This window comes from Podarcis tiliguerta (assembly GCF_965153285.1).
Source record: "Podarcis tiliguerta genome assembly, chromosome: 7".
Classification (NCBI taxonomy): domain Eukaryota; kingdom Metazoa; phylum Chordata; class Lepidosauria; order Squamata; family Lacertidae; genus Podarcis; species Podarcis tiliguerta.
In genome coordinates, this window is record NC_139540.1 from 23,073,899 (window position 1) to 23,089,421 (window position 15,523).

The 15,523-nt window shown below is 41.6% G+C and overlaps 2 protein-coding genes across 10 annotated transcripts in view; one reads left to right on the top strand and one right to left on the bottom strand.

Moving 5' to 3' along the window:
- The first annotated feature begins 1,533 nt into the window (after positions 1 to 1,533).
- COX6C (cytochrome c oxidase subunit 6C) lies at positions 1,534 to 8,410 on the top strand. Of its 3 annotated transcripts, none has more exons than XM_083451490.1 (4): positions 1,534 to 1,683; positions 7,205 to 7,332; positions 7,520 to 7,645; positions 8,292 to 8,410. In XM_083451490.1, the coding sequence occupies exons 2-3, from the start codon at positions 7,219 to 7,221 to the stop codon at positions 7,637 to 7,639; spliced, it is 234 nt and encodes a 77-aa protein (XP_083307616.1). In that variant the 5' UTR covers positions 1,534 to 1,683; positions 7,205 to 7,218; the 3' UTR covers positions 7,640 to 7,645; positions 8,292 to 8,410. The 3 variants fall into 3 exon arrangements, with proteins under 3 accessions (XP_083307616.1, XP_083307618.1, XP_083307617.1); XM_083451492.1 differs by having other exon boundaries at positions 1,560 to 1,676; XM_083451491.1 differs by lacking the exon at positions 1,534 to 1,683 and adding an exon at positions 3,359 to 3,492.
- Positions 8,411 to 10,779: 2,369 nt separating this feature from the next.
- VPS13B (vacuolar protein sorting 13 homolog B) overlaps positions 10,780 to 15,523 on the bottom strand; it is a 382,518-nt gene continuing 377,774 nt past the window's right edge. For all 7 annotated transcript variants that reach the window (XM_083450859.1, XM_083450860.1, XM_083450858.1 and 4 more), the window contains exons 60-62: positions 14,179 to 14,281; positions 13,310 to 13,559; positions 10,780 to 13,217 (exon numbers count right to left, since the gene is read on the bottom strand). In XM_083450859.1, coding sequence (XP_083306985.1) covers positions 12,969 to 13,217; positions 13,310 to 13,559; positions 14,179 to 14,281 — 602 coding nt within the window. In that variant the 3' untranslated portion in view covers positions 10,780 to 12,968. The remainder of the gene's footprint in view (positions 13,218 to 13,309; positions 13,560 to 14,178; positions 14,282 to 15,523) is intronic.

A 15,523-nucleotide genomic window follows, 5' to 3' on the forward strand; every position in this document is an offset into this window, starting at 1 on the left:
ATGTTTTCCATTTGGCTTCAACATCTTGTTCTTGCCGATGCCTTTCTAGAATTTCATTTATATATATTACAGCTCGGGTTGGTGAGACAAGCTAATTAATACCGGGATGGGAGGCTATGAATTGTAGCAATTGCATACCTTCTGCTTGGGGGTGGGAATTGGAGGCCGCCACAATTTTTTCCATTATGGATACAGAGCGTACCATGCTGAACATGGCCAAATGTGCTTTGCGAAAATGTGCACCAAATTCATTTAATCAAAATACGTTTAAGTGGGATTGTTTACGCTGCTATCTATTGCCAGTTCTGTTAATCACTAAGCTCAAACATGTCAACGCAGAAGAAACATGAGATCCCCTATTTCTTAATTAGATTCTTTTCTAACGAAACAATAAAGTAGAAACAGGCCATTTTGCAATGAAAACACTGATGCCAAGTATAGTCTAAGCTTTAAAAAGCTTGATTCACTGGAGGTTTGTAAATTGGAACCTTGTCTAGATTTAGATAAGAGTTATCTAAATCTTAAAACTGAACCATGGCACCAGGGGTGCTTTCAGACTGTCTCACTTTTGCACATCCAGGTACATGCTGTATGCACAATAAAGAGTGCATCTTCATAACCTACCACAAAGTGGGCAGCCTGCAATAAATGGGAACAGCTAAATAGTGCTTTCGTGCAATTGCTTCCAAGAAAAAGGAAAAAAAGGAAGAAAATGAACTTTAGGCAGTTAAAAAATAAGAGGATAACAACCATGTGATGGCCATATCGTATAACCTCTGCACAAATGTTGTGTAAACAAATCAGGAGGTTTGCGCAATATACTATTAGTCTAGAAGTGACCCAAAAATGTTGTGGATATAGCACACAAGTTTAGTAATAGAAAAATTAATTGGTATCACTGGAAAATAAGAAGAATCACACAAATGTGAGATGGCAGATTTGTAGTGTGCTGTTACTAGAACTGTATTACTGCATAGTATTTGTGGTGTTGAATCAACAAATCTTAACAGATATGTCTCTAACTTTGATACAATTTTGATAATTTTATTTAATGGCCACTTTAACATCCCAGATTCATAATGGTGGTATACTGTCTTGGGCCTGACATCCGTTGGTCCTAAAGCAAGAGTTGGGCTCAGACAGTAAGAAGAAGAAATCTGATTTTGATTGTGACACATTCACAGCTAGATTTATTTTTCAATTTAATATGAAGCAGTGGCTATTATAACAAACACGATGGAAGAGTTGCTAGCCCAAGTCTTTCTGGGTCACTGTGTGTGGCTATTACACAGAAGGCTGGGGGTTGGAATAGATGAGTCCGGGGAATCCCAACGCCGCAATTCTACGATTCTGTGATTATTATTATTCATTTCATTTCTATGCCTTAAAAAAAAAAAAAATCTCAACCTGGTTTACAACACATTAAAACATCAAATAAAACAACCCAGAACAAAACATTACTGAAGGAAGTCAAATATAAACACGCAGAATCAGACTGCGGGAGGAGAGACCTTCGCGCCTTCCGCGCCCTATTAAATTTGACCCGTGCTCCTTCCCGTAGCCGTCTATCGTAACGCGCGTGCGCAGGCGGGAGCTGCGGTTCGGAAGGTGAACGAGGAAGGACAGCGCAGGATACTTGCGTGTGCGAGGAGGACCTTGCGGTTCCAGCGCTTTCCGTGAGACGTGAGTGCTTTGCAGGGGGTTGGTTGGTGGGCCCGCCCGCCCGTGCCTGTTTCCTCAGCCCTCCCCCTCCTCCCGCGCGTTCCAGAGAGCGGCGCGTTCTCGGTGCGACCGTTAGGCCGTTGGTGGTGGGGGGGGGGGCGCGGAGGACTTGGCTGTCTTGGATTCGGAGGAGGGGAAGGGACGAAGAAGCGCCTGAGGGGGAGGCTTGGGCCTTGGTCCTTGGCTTCCCTGCGGCCAGGCCCGTCTCCTCTCTCCTCGGCCTTGTTGCCCTGGGGGGGGGGGGCGTCCCGTCGCAATGGCGCTAACGGGAGGTGCTTGTGAGGGCAGCTGCGCCCACCCCTCCACCAGGCAAGGAAGCTGCCCCTGGCCCGGGCAGGAGTTGTTCGCCGCCCTCCCACTTCCTCGCAATGGACGTGCTGGAGTCGCGTCAGTGGTGAACTGCTCGAAATTAGGCTCCTCAGGTGGACGGGAGGCCAGCTGCTTGGCTACCAGACGCCCAGGCGGGGCGGAGCCTCTGAAGGCCTTCGGGGACTTAATTTATCACCTGAACAGGCGCGCGCACACTTGCCCTTAGGAGGCCCAAGGCGAGAAATCGGCTCCTCGTCGCTTTTGTTCCCCTCTCCATACATGTGTGCAGCATGTGTGTGCATGGAGAGACAGTGTTACATTTTTAAAAAGAAAGAGGAGGCTGCAGGCCTTCATGGGGTGTGGGTGTGGGTGTGTATGTATGTATGTATCACGCCCTCACAATTCTGTAGCCTAGGAAAATGCTGAAAGCTGTAGGAGTAAATTCTTAGTCGCCGTCTGCTGGAACATGGGCACTTGCGGTCGCAAATCCCTTTAACAAAATTGTGAATGGAAAAGAATTGTGTTGAGCTGTGCTGGTTCCCCAAAGCATGAAACTAATCTTTGAGTAGCTAACTGGTAGTTTGTCGGGGCCCTCCATTTTTTAGGCTTGTGCGTAAAACTGAGTATATATATATAAATTGTCCATACGGTGTGGTAGATAACGTTGGGAGACTTGACTTTAGTTCCACCCTGAACCACAAAGTTTACTGGGTGACCTTGGGCCTGGCCAGTCTTTTTAAGTTAGCCCACCTTATTTCCTAGGGTGAACATTGAGGATAAAGGGGAGTGGGACCATGTACACCACATTGAATGAAACAGGAAGAGCAGGTTAAAATTGCACTTAAGAGCCTTCTGGATCAGGCCACTGGCCTATTTCAGTATCCCATTCTCAGTGTGACCAACATGATGCCTATGCACTCTCATCCTGCAGTTTCCTGAGAGCCCTTACCTCTATGAACTTCCCTATCCTCATTTAAATCCATTCAAGTTGATGGCCATCACTACCTCCTGTGGGAGTGAATTCTACAGTTTTACTGTGTACTGTGTGAAGTACTTCCCTTTATCTGCCCTGAATGAATTCAGCCTCATTGAATATCCATGATTTTTTGTGTTTTTTGTGTTATGAGAGACAGAAACCTTTCTCTATCCACTGTTTTCATTAGTCATACCACCTCTCGTGCACATTTTCTCTAAACTAAAAAGCCACCAAGGCTGCAACTGCTGCTCACCTTTGAGAGCTCTCAGGTTGATGCTATCCAGACCTGGTTATTAGTCAGTTTTTGTATTATTATTAGGCCTAGAACTTCATCCCTCATCACTACTATATGCCTCAGTTCCTCATACTTCCTTCCTGCAAAAGTTACCTGAGGAACAGAGTTCTGCCCTATAACTTCTGCTGTGAAGACATTCCACTTCTCTGCAATCTCCTTTAGCATACCTTTGGCTCAGTTGTCATCCAAGGTATCAACTGCCTCTCTAGCCACTCTTCTGCTACAGTCATATTTAAGTAATTTTAACTTTCAAGCATGTTGAAGTGGTTTGACCTTGAGTCTGCCTTTCAACTTCCTTTTTACCACACCTCTCATTTTTGGGAAGTTTCCTCTGTTGAAGTCTGATGTGGCCATGTTGGATTTTCTTGGCCATATCCATGTATATTTAATTTAATGGTACTATGGCCACTGCTCCCAATTGGTTAGACAACAGTTACATCTTGCACCAGGTCAAGGATTGGTCGGTTCCATGACCAACTCTTCTAGGGCACAATTGTGTAATGTAATTATATGATCATGTGATAGTTAGGATGCAGTTATATGTGAGGGCGTCAGATACATCAGATCTATTCCTCTGATGTCAGAAGTTGGAGTTTGCCTCCCAGCCACCTTTGGCTCTTCCAAAGTCCTGGCCCAACTATTGTCAAAACTGTGACATCAGAAGAGCTAAAAATGGGGCATTCCAGCAAGTGGCTTCAATCTGCAGCCCAGCGAGAAACTTAGAGATGCTTTTGAGTGTGACTAAATCTCTCCCTCTGCTTTCCCTACCACTGTTTTTAATGGGAGTGGAAACTTAAGCGTAAAAGGAAAAAAGTTAAAACAGAAAATGGACCATTCTCCCACCCTGCCAGCATAAGCCTGGCAGGGCATAGGGTAAAGGTTTTCAATGGTTTTTCCATTGAAAAATGTTTTGTTGGCACCATCGTTATCAAATGCAAAGACCTGCAGATGATCCAGCTTGATATCTCTGGCATGGAGGAGTCTTTAAACATAGCTAGCTTCATTGAGGTAAGCTGATCTGTAGTAGCTGAAAGAACTTGGCAAAAACCTGATCGTGTTTTACACGGGTTCTTGTTGGAGGCTGGGTTGGTCTAAGTTCTTTCAACCCTTGAGAATCTTATTTATTGGGCAAAGATGTGTGGATAAAAATAAGTAAATATTATGTGAATTGGAACTGTTGGAAGAGGTTTAGTTTGCTTACTAAAATGTAGAGCTCATCAGGTTCCATATTTACGGATATAGCCCACTGAATAGTTTTGTATCTGGTTGGCTGAAGCCAAACTCATCTGTAGACTGTCATTGACTAAGCTGCTGTGATGCTATGAAATGTTTGCAAACATTCCTTTCATCTACTCAGAGGAAAGCTATTATCAGTGGAATATTGATCCACTGTGAACCATGAGTGAGTCAAGTAGAAAAGTCAAGACTGGCAAAAGAAACTTGCATGGGCCCCAAAAGTAGGAGAGGAAAGAGCTCTTCGTTAGCATCCAAGACATTAGGTTTACGTTATTCAGAGTTGGCAGCTCTGAGGTGTGACTGCATTTTCTATGCACCTGCTCCTCACGTTGGCACATCACTCCTAGCAGTGTTAGAAACTGCCTACACGGCTTGTGGAACCTGGGTTACAGGTGCAAAAACAATGGCTAATCACCCTTCCCCTCAGTGCAACAGCACTTTCTATTTATTTTTTCATAGATAATTTATTTGGTCTTTTTTTGTAATTTGTGGTGTTTGGAGGGTTATAACTAGCCACAGCAAAACAAGTCATACAGAGGTTAACAGTGAGACTTAAGTTTAGACATGTATAGGACAGTAACATAGTGTGGGGATTTGAACCCAGCTCTCCCAGGTCCTGGTCCTACAGACAATCTACTACACACACTTGCTCTCACTGGGTTGAAACTCTATTTTTCAGTTTGCAAAGCCACAGTTTCTGTGATAGATAGAGCTACCAGTGAGGGACATTTTCTCCATTCGTGCTCATGTAATGTGATTATTTTCAAAGTTCTAATGTTTTAATTTCTGTAAAGCACTTCCCTGTAAATGGTACAGGAGCACTCATGCAAATCTTTAAAAAGTAGGTGATGCTCCACTCTTTCAAGACCATTAGTTTCTTTGTTGCTTTGCCCCCATCCCAAATTACCATTGCAGCCGTAGTGTATGAACTGAGTGTGGATGAGAGGAAGTCTGTGGGGAATGTTTGCACTTAAAAAGAAAAAAAGAGATAACCGTTCCATATTGATAACTAGGATTTACTGGCATCACTTGCACTTAAAAGTTCATACAAATGGGCTCCACTTCCGTTTCTAAAAGATTCTAATTTATAGAATTTGCACCAATTTATCTGTTTTTCTGTGACCAGAGGCAAAACAGCTGGATCTCTCCTGCTGCTCCCCCCCCCAATTGTTTATCTGTTTGCTTGCAAACCACAACCTTTTAGCGTATCAAAAGGCTTCCTGGGGTCAGGCAGAAAGGGAAAACTGATGCTGTGGTTCTCCCGCACAGCCGGTTACAAACTATGTGACTGGAAATCTAAACTTGGTCACTAGGTGGTGCTCCTGTGTTACAGAAAACAGCTGGCGAGTGGTTAATTTCGAGTGCTGCTCTCAGGTGTTATGTTTCCATATGACACAGCATGTACAATATTGTAAGAAAATGTGTCCAGAATTAGGATACTGAAGGCACCTTTAGCAACAGAGCATAAAATACAGTCGTACCTTGGAAGTCAAACAGAATCTGTTCTGGAAGTCTGTTCGACTTCCAAAATGTTTGGAAACCAAAGCGTTGGTTCTGATTGACTCCAGGAAGCTCCTGTAGTCAATTGGAAGCTGTGGAAGCCCCATCAGATGTTCAGCTTCCAAAAATAGTTCACAAACCGGAACAGTCACTTCCGGGTTTGCAGCGTTTGGGAGCTAAAATGTTCAAGAACTAAGCTGTTTGAAAACCAAGGTATCTGTAATGTCTTTGGGGGTGGAACCAGATGCAAAATGATGGTTAAACAGGGCAGACACGGTAACTTTTTGTCCTCTATGAACCATAACTGGGATAGCTTGTATATAGCCAGCTCCATCAGGCCTCCTCCCTCAACTCTCATTTGGAAGCAGTCATTCTATTAGTGGGAGAGATGGGAAGCAGAGCTCTCCCATAAGCTCTGCTGTGATTGGCCAGCTCTGTTAGGCTGCATCTCTCAACTGTTACTTACGTGGGAAGGCACTCCATCAGACTGCCTCTGGGGGGGAAATAGGAAGCGCAGTTTGTTCCATCAGTTTGGTCAAGAGCTTAGCTCCATCAGGCACCATCCTACCCGAATGGAGCCTAGTGGTCACTATAACAACAAATGTTTAATAATTGGTGCCTGAGTTTGAGTTCCTTCTGTCACTGTCCCTTTCCCCTTGTATATTGTGTTTTTTTACATTGCAAGCCTGTGGGCATGGACTGTCTTATTTTAACTGACTGTATGTAAGCCACTCTGGGAGTCTTTTTGGCTGAAAAGGGTTATAAATCCTATAAATAAATAAAAAAGGCTGCTTAATCGCCCTTGGTCTTCCCCCTGCACGACACACCCATTTGTTCCTATTGTGTGGGCAAATGATGCCTTGCATCCAAAAGTGTAAGGCTAAAATTAAGTCTACAGGTAAGACATATTATTGAAGTGATAAAGGTTGTAGAGCTTCTATGGATGCCTCATTAGATATTTATTGAAAATCTAAGAAACAGGAATTTCTGAGTAATTTGGGGAGCTATATAAGTGACTTCCTTGCCTATGAAGCTTGGCTCAGCTGCATAGGGTTTAGAGATTTGAATAACCACATCTTTGTTGCTGCTGCTTTTCACTGTTGGTCGTAGAGATGCTTTTGTGACAGCACGCCCTTGCTAAATTTTCTTTGATTTGCCTTTTTTAGGAGAAAACATCACCATGTCTGCTGCTTTGCTACCCAAGCCCCAGATGAGAGGCCTCCTGGCCAGTCGTCTAAGAAAACACATTGTAGTGGCTTTCCTTTTTTCGATGGGATGTGCAGCTGGATACAAGGTCAGAATGTGGTGCATTAAGAAGTTAGTTTGTGAGTTAGTTCTTTTATTAAGACTGTCTTAGTGAGAGGATGCAACTTTTTCCAGTAATAACTTGCTTGTGAGTTAGTTCTTTTATTAAGACTGTCTTAGTGAGAGGATGCAACTTTTTCCAGTAATAACTTGCGGTCTTATCTCTTTCTCTTTAGTTTGGTGTGGCTGAACCAAGGAAAAGAGCATATGCTGAGTTCTATAAAACCTATGATGCCATGAAGGAGTTTGAGGCCATGAGAAAAGCTGGGGTGTTTGAAAGTGCACCACCCAAATGATCATGAGTAGGTATCTGAAAACCTTCCGTTGTCTAACCTTGGCAGAAGAATATTACTTTTTGACTAGGTATGGTGGATGTTTTGTCTTAGCTCTGTATCCACCAGACCCATCTTATGTACTTATTATCAATTGATAGCCCTGCAATGTTCTACTTTTTAGCTTTTGTGTTTGATTGCATCTCTACTAAAGACTTACTCATCTGAACCTATTTATTTATAGAAACATTTATATATTGTCTTTTCAGTCCCCGTGATGGGGCCTGCTATCTTTCCCTGTCCCTTAGCCTAGCCCCCTTACTTTTTTAAATATTTGACCTCTTTTCTGGAATACCTATGCTGTATTGCTGCTTTTGCCTTCTTACCCACTTTTCAAAACCTGTTTTATTCAAAGCCCCCTAGTGGTAGAACTGTTAACCATGCCTGCAGTGAGGTGTTTATCTGCATATGTGTATTACATGTTTGTCTCTGTTCACATTGGTTTGTCCAACTTGGTCTGTAAACTCCTATATCTGTTACACAATACTGGTTTTCATGGGGCGTAAATATATAGGTGAAAGCATCCTGTTGCTCATTTTAGACAAAAACCTTTGCATAAGTGGCCTTGAGATTAAAAACAGATTCATTTTATAACTGGTTGTTTCTTCCTTTTCAGACTCTCCTCTCCGGATACCTGACAACTGAACATCACTGTTTCAGTGAACTATTCCTTGTGATCCACTTTGGTGTTGATCATGCTGTAACGTTGATCATTAAATTAAGTACTTCAGTTAAGTGACGTTTGGACTTATTTCAAACTGGATAGCGAGGAGGTAGTAATATCTGTTCCAGAATGCTTATGTACTATTGTTTCTCCCCCCTCCCCTTATGTACTATTGTTGAGGTACTAGCTGCCAGTCATCATTTCAAGTTTTCTTAGAAAGCTTTTGGAGAATGAATGAGAGGAAAAATCTGCTGGATTCGATGTTTGATTAATTACATCTTCCTTTCACTGAAACTGGGTAGGGAGATTGAGAACAAAAGCCTTCTATCTGGTTTATCCTGGTCTTTTGTTTATTAACACTTGTCTCTCTAAGGTGTGGGGAGTATGCGGCCTTCCAGATGTTGGACTTCAGCCAGCATCGTTGATAGGAAGATAGGAGCTGTAGTTCGGCAACTTTATAGGGCTGCAGGTCATTGTTGCTCTAAAGCAGTGGTGGCCAAACTTAGCCCTCCAGCTGTTTGGGGACTACAGTTCCCATCATCCCTGGCCACTGGTCCTGTTAGCTAGGGATAATGGGAGTTGTAGTCCAAAAACAGTGGAGGGTCAAGTTTGGCCACCACTGCTCTAAAGGAGCCAGGCAGGAAGAGAGGTCTAGGCCGGGCTGTGTTGGATGATTGCTAGGTCCATAATGGGCACACCTGCCTCTAAAAAAGCTGATTAAATACCCAGGGGGTACTAGAACATGCTTCAGCAAAGATCAGTTAACAATTTGCCTTACTATAAGGGAGGATATACGTAGTTGTGTGATTAGTTGTGGATAAGGATGCACATCTGCAGACATAGCAGTATCTGTATTGTGCAGGCTTGACATCTGTTTTCACAGGCATGCCAGCCTTTATGTTCCCCCTAATATCTGTCTAGTTTGTACAACTAGCAGCCAACTTCTGTAATTGTATTTTCAGATATTCCCAGTAAGTCCTTAAAACATCTCATCGTGACTGGCTTAATGATCATTTAGCTTTCCTTAGTTCTTGTATTCTTGCACACTCTTGAACTTTGTCCGCTAGCATCCTATAGTGTTGCTTCCAGCGGTACACAGCTCTCCAGCTGATGTTTAATGGAACAGTGTGTGAGTGAGTTTGTCCATTAGAGGTCTTCCAAATACTGATGTAAAAATGCCAGTAAAAATGTATTCCCTAATTTAAGGCAAGAGTCTAGTGCCTGGAAATTCTGAAAGTCCCTTGTTACTGCAACTTTGTGTTTTGAATCAACGAAGAAGTTACTAAGTAGCTTACTAGAGTGAATGGTTTTGGAGAATGTGTATATATACAAAGTGTTGATGTTAATGGTCCATTTGAAGTAGATGTTTTGCTATCGGGATTTGAATTTACAAGCTTGAAAATACAATACAGATGGCTTAATTTGGCATCCTACTTTATGTGAAGATTTTATAGGCAGCTCAAAAGATCACAAGCAGCAACCTTTTGATGGGTGATTGTGTTATTCATATAGATAAACTGCAGGACTAGGTTGAAACCATTAAAACTAATGAAACTCTATTCTAAAGAGTAGTTTTGCCATCAGTGAGAGCATATGAGGTACTACTTTAAACTGGTCTACAGAGGATGGACCAAAATGCTTGCAGAATTGTGGGGATTAATTTGTCGCTTCACTGAACATTTGGGGCAGCGTAGATAGATTTTGGAAAATTCCTATAAAAGTTGTGTTTTGCTTCAGGGTTGTGCAGGGACCATGGAAAGGCACTATTCATTTCAAGCAGCTTCTTGATAGAAGTAGTGTAGCTGCAGCAAAATTATGCTGTCATCGTAAGCAAGGACTGCGTGTGTCAGTGAGCCAGCTAGCAGTAAGTCACTGTTAGTGAAGTTAACTCTTTATTAGAAGAAATAAGGCCTGCTCAGGAGCACCAGGCTTAATGAGCACAGCAACTCTTCTCAGTAGGTCTTGCCTCTATGAGGCAGTTGTACAGACTGAAAGTCCACAGGTGACTTAAGTCTCCTCTCCCAGGTTTCGGGTCCTGGGAACCCAGTGGGGAGGGGAGCTTGCTGCAGCAGGAGGAAGAGACAGTATAACTTCTTCACCAGGCTGACTCTCTGCTACAGCCTCTGCCTGCTCACTAAACTCTGTTACCTTTTCAGCTTCTGACCCTGCCTCCCAGCCATCTTCCCTTGAGAGGTTGCCCTGTTGGTGCCTCCCACCATTCCTTTGTGTCTGCAGGAATTGGGCGACAGGAAGAAAGGTGTTTTTGGAGGGAACGTGCTAAAATAATTTGAATAGTTCAGTTCACTCAAAGATGAGTCGTAAAAAGTCCTGTAAACCAATATGGTGGCTTGCCTGCCTGCCTCAGCTATCTGTGTGTGGGTCACAAAAATTGTTTTCCTTGAATAAATTTGTTCTAATATATGCAGTCAGCATGCAACACTGGCAATATAACTCTTTATTTCCCATAAAAGATTCAAGAATAAAATGTATACATTTTCAAAGGTAAACAATGACCAGTTTGACAAGTCAACATATGAGATGTTAACAATGGCTGTGTTCACTTCACGCTCATCGTGATCAATAAATAAGAAAAATGGCTTCCAGAAGTAACTCATAGCAAAGTGGGTTACAAGAGAAGCATTTAAATCAAAATGTTCTTGTAGTTTGTACCAAGAATGCAAAGGAGATGTCAACAACAACAAAAATAGATCATTATTACGGTAATGACTTGGTTTCATTTTAGTTCCTGTCTTGGGCATAGTTTTGCTGTATAGGAAGAATCTCCACAGAATAATGTTGAGTTCTTGCCCTGAGAGGTTGAGCCAGGAGTATCATTTGGAACAAAAGTTTTGAAGCAGAAACAGATAATAGCTAAGAACCCACATTAAATAGATTTTCTCAAACCTAAGTCTGCTGATCCCATTGCAATCCACAAATATAATAGCTCTTATGGCAACAGTGATTTTTCTAAAATAAAAGAGGAAAACAGAATTTGAATTGCCTATAACAAAACTCAATCAAAACACTAAAATCCTAAATGTGCAAGGAGAACTCCACAGACAATCAAATGGGAGCTCCTTTAAGGGTGTGGGAGGCCATCAAATCAGGCTAAATGTAAATGTGATGTGACTCATAGCCCCAATATGGGATTGAGTCCCCATCAGTCATAATTTTAATTGTTCTCTATGCAGTGGTTTAGATAAGGCTTCTCAAACACAATAGGGACAGTATTAGGAGCAGAACCCCAAACTACTGGAATTTAGTTTTATGGTTTAACAAGTCCTTCCCAATTAAAGTGAGTTTTTCAGTGTAGAAAGTAGTGACAAAGATGTTGAAAGGAATGATCTATTTGCTTCCAGATTGTTCAGTTCCTAGATCGTTTTAGTACAAGATTCATCTATCTTCATTAAATCGTATCCACAGAGATATAGTAAAACTAACATTTGTTAGTTTTAAATCTCCATTTCTTAACCTTTAAATATTGGATAGGTAAGTTTGAGACCAAGAATAAAATATTCAAATTACATAAACTCTTTGAAGAGCACAGATATAGGCCTCAGGATTAGTTAATGCATACAATTAGCATTTAGGTTGAAATGTGTAACAAGACTGACAGAACAACCCTAAACAATATCCTTGGCAGTAAATCATACTACTTACAGTGGGACTGACCTCTGAGTAATGCAGCTTGGATTGGAGACTGAGTTTTGTCTAGTTTTTTTTGGTACACTTGACTGAACACCACTCCTAAAATTGATACGATGCATATTACTGGTCCCACAATAATAAGAGATGACGTACCTTGCATAATTATGTATTGCCCAACAATCCACAACATCATATACATTCAAAAGTCTTAAGAAAAATCTGACTGGGGAATAAGATTACTACAGACAGGAAGTTTCAAAAATAAATTAATGCCGTAGTTACCATTTTGCTCTCCAAACTACACAAAGGCACTAGTTTATATTAAGGACCAAAGTCCTGCAGAATTTCAGTCAAATAAAGAAGGCTATTATAAGGTTAGAGCAGTGCTAAAACCCAGCTGTCACTAGTAACTTAAAACAGCCACTTCAATGCTTTCAGTTGGAGTGGGAGGAAATGTTTTGCTATTGGATGGAAAACTTAGGGTAAAAGTTTCAGCCCTGAGCTAGTTTTTACAGCTGAGTTATAAACTCTGCTTATAATAGAAACTGGCAGACCCTAAAATAGGACACAGAGAACACGGATATTCATTCTGGGACAAGAACACTGCAACATGCAGAGTTTTGCTTACCCTTGCCTGTCTGATTTCCAGTTAAAAGAATGGACTGAATGTGTTCACTGTCATTCTATAGGGCTGCTACATTTCCCTTTACTAGACAGCTTAGCTTATAACAAGGTTTGCATCACTAATATTTCCTGAATTTTTGCCTCATGCACAGAGATCGAGAATCAGCACATTTCATATAGGCTGGGCAAAAAATAAGACTATTGTGGGTTTGTTTGTTTTTTAAGTGCTACTTTACTACACCAGCCCACAAAGTTTAAACACATGTGTTTGACACAATGTGAAATTAAAAGTTCACATTAGGCAACTGCATAGATGTTACTTTAAAAATTGAAAACAAGTCTTGCCACTGGGTGTTCTCAATTAAATCCCTTTCTCAAGGCTTTATTTTTTACCATAGTAAATTTACTGATGAATACTTGGGCAAAAACAGGATCAACAAGGTACTGGTAAGTCTTAACTGTTGTCGGAATGGGTTCGGCAGCTACCACTTGTGCTGTGGTTTGCGCAGATAAAGTGCTGGGAACAAAGTGATACGATGATTTTGTGATGTAGTCCAAAAGTCTGTTGTACTGCTGTTCAGACAATCTCTCTCTTACTCCATCTGCCTGAAATGAGACAACGCAGATTTATTGAAATGTACAGCACTCATGCTGCAAATTTAAATAAAGGCTACAAATCGGTGTTTAGGAAGCTTTACCTCCAAATCAGAAGGGACTCTTTGCTGCTTGAGCTGCACCTTCAGCAGGTTGCTTTGTTCGCTGTCTTGTAGACATTCGATTTCTGTCACTGGAAATGCCTGTTGCTGTGTGTCTTCACTGACACTAACCACAAACAGCACCTCTGAGGTAAGCAGCAAACATCCTTCGTGTTCTTGGCCTGATCCACTCACAATGACCACATCCAAGGCCATGTGGGCCTCTGGCCTCCCTAGAGACTGAAGCATTTTCCTGTTAAAAGAATAATTCAAGATTAGGAACTTGTGCTCAAAGGATACGGTCAATTGCATCGTTTCTCAGTGAAGCTGCCATTAAAAAATATATAAAAAGAATCACAGCAAGCTGGAAGGATACTAAGCACCACAGTTTTTGCAAATCCCATTTCAGTTTTAAATCAAAAGGATGTCATGCTTATTTTGTAACATTATCAAAACTCCTTAATCATCTGCAGCAAAGCTGACCTAATCGATGCTCATAATTGCATTCTCTTTTTCCAACTCATTTCTTTTCCCCGTGGAGAATCCACCCCAAGAAGCTGGAACCAAACACAGAGCAGAAACCAGCAGCTATTTCTGGAAATGTGCAGAACTTGGGTCCACTGCAAAGGCAACTAAGTAAAAGCTTAGATAAACAAACACAGAGTAGCATCGGAGTTACAAAGCTCAAAGGAGATCAACCGCTTATCATTTGCAAAATGGGCCTCTGTGCAGTAACTCTGCTTAGCGTTCCTAAATAAACTGTTGTAACTCAACCTCTTCCTAGGCCAATAGCCTGTTAACTTGACCACGGGCCAAAATCTATTAATCAACAATGTGGACAGAAAAATGAGCAAGTGTCTCAATAATTTTACCAGACGTATTTGACGTGGCTGTTTGGTGCCTGCTCAGCATGTTGATCGCTTGGAGGATAACGCTGTTTGGGATGCTGAGAAAGTCCAGCTCCATGCAAAATACCTGTGGTAAGAGAAGTTAAGATTTTTACTAGTTGTTTTTTCGGAAAACAGGAACATGTTGTAGTGATGTCATCTTAGAGTAGTCCATAAAACAGTGCAGATCCAAAGTGATGTCACATCTTTGGACACTCTAGCGGAGATAATTCATTCAACATTAGAATACAATAATCGTGCACTTAACCCTGGTGGATTTTAGCATTAGCTAGAAATAAACAAAAGACAGAATGTCAGTCACATACGAGCAATTAGGGGAAACATAATGCTCTTGAGAGCCATCAGTCCAGAATGGGACTGAAAACGTCATTTAACAATGTATGCATAAAAAGTCAAGGCCACTGTTAACTTTCTTGCTTCATATTCAGATTCTTCCATGTATATGTCATGATTAGTAAACATTAGAAGGCAAGCTTGCCCATAGATACTGCGTTTCAATAGAGGTTACTTAATCCAGCTGTTAAACATGGATCCCAAACGTTTATGGGTTCTCCTGGGGCATCCAAAATATGAGGAGTGCTTCATTGTGCCAAGGTAGAGCTCTGCGGAGCAGCTTCTTTTCCTGTTTGTTCTGAGCAGAACTGCCAGAGCTAAGGGGTGACCTGGCATGTGCGGTTTCTGATGGCTTGTAAATTTTTATAAATGAAGGCATGGTCATTAGACGGAGAATTAGCGGGGTGTAAAAACTTCACAGATATAATAAAAGTTTTACAAGGCTGATCGAAGCTAGGCTAAGCCTGATGCAGCAAAGAACTGAGCACTAAGATGTAAGCATTTGGGGAGGGGAAGCAGGAATGACTTGGACCAGTCAAGTAACTCCATGGCAAAGCAGACGTTTTTGCACTGGGGTGTAAGCAACTCAAGAGTCCATTTCATAAAACTAATAACTAATGCCCAGATTAAGTAATGCACTGGTTATGTTGGGCAAGGGGGGTGGTATAGTTTAATATTTAACTGCTTATGGAAATGCTTAAAAGATGCATTCCAGTTGTAACAATTAGCTGATTGAGGTTTTACAGTGTTATGCGAATGAAAATGTCATTTGCAGTGGAGAAAGAAAGAACATGTGTTGACTTCTGTGTGGTCTCCTGTCCTCTAATTCTCTTTATTGGGCACAATCCTGTTTGCAGTCTAGATGGGATGAGGGTACTCAGCCATGCAGTACCATCGATTATTATCTGAAGCCACTTGTGTATCCTCTCCTAGCACTATTGTTCAAAGGATATAGAAAGTAAAATATGTTACAGAC

What these genes read in the sequence shown, in the direction of transcription:
- COX6C (XM_083451490.1), top strand. Translation starts at nt 7,219, where the DNA reads ATGTCTGCTGCTTTGCTACCCAAGCCCCAGATGAGAGGCCTCCTGGCC. An exon ending in GATGTGCAGCTGGATACAAG is followed by an intron (nt 7,333 to 7,519) that starts GTCAGAATGTGG and finishes CTTTCTCTTTAG; the next exon opens with TTTGGTGTGGCTGAACCAAG.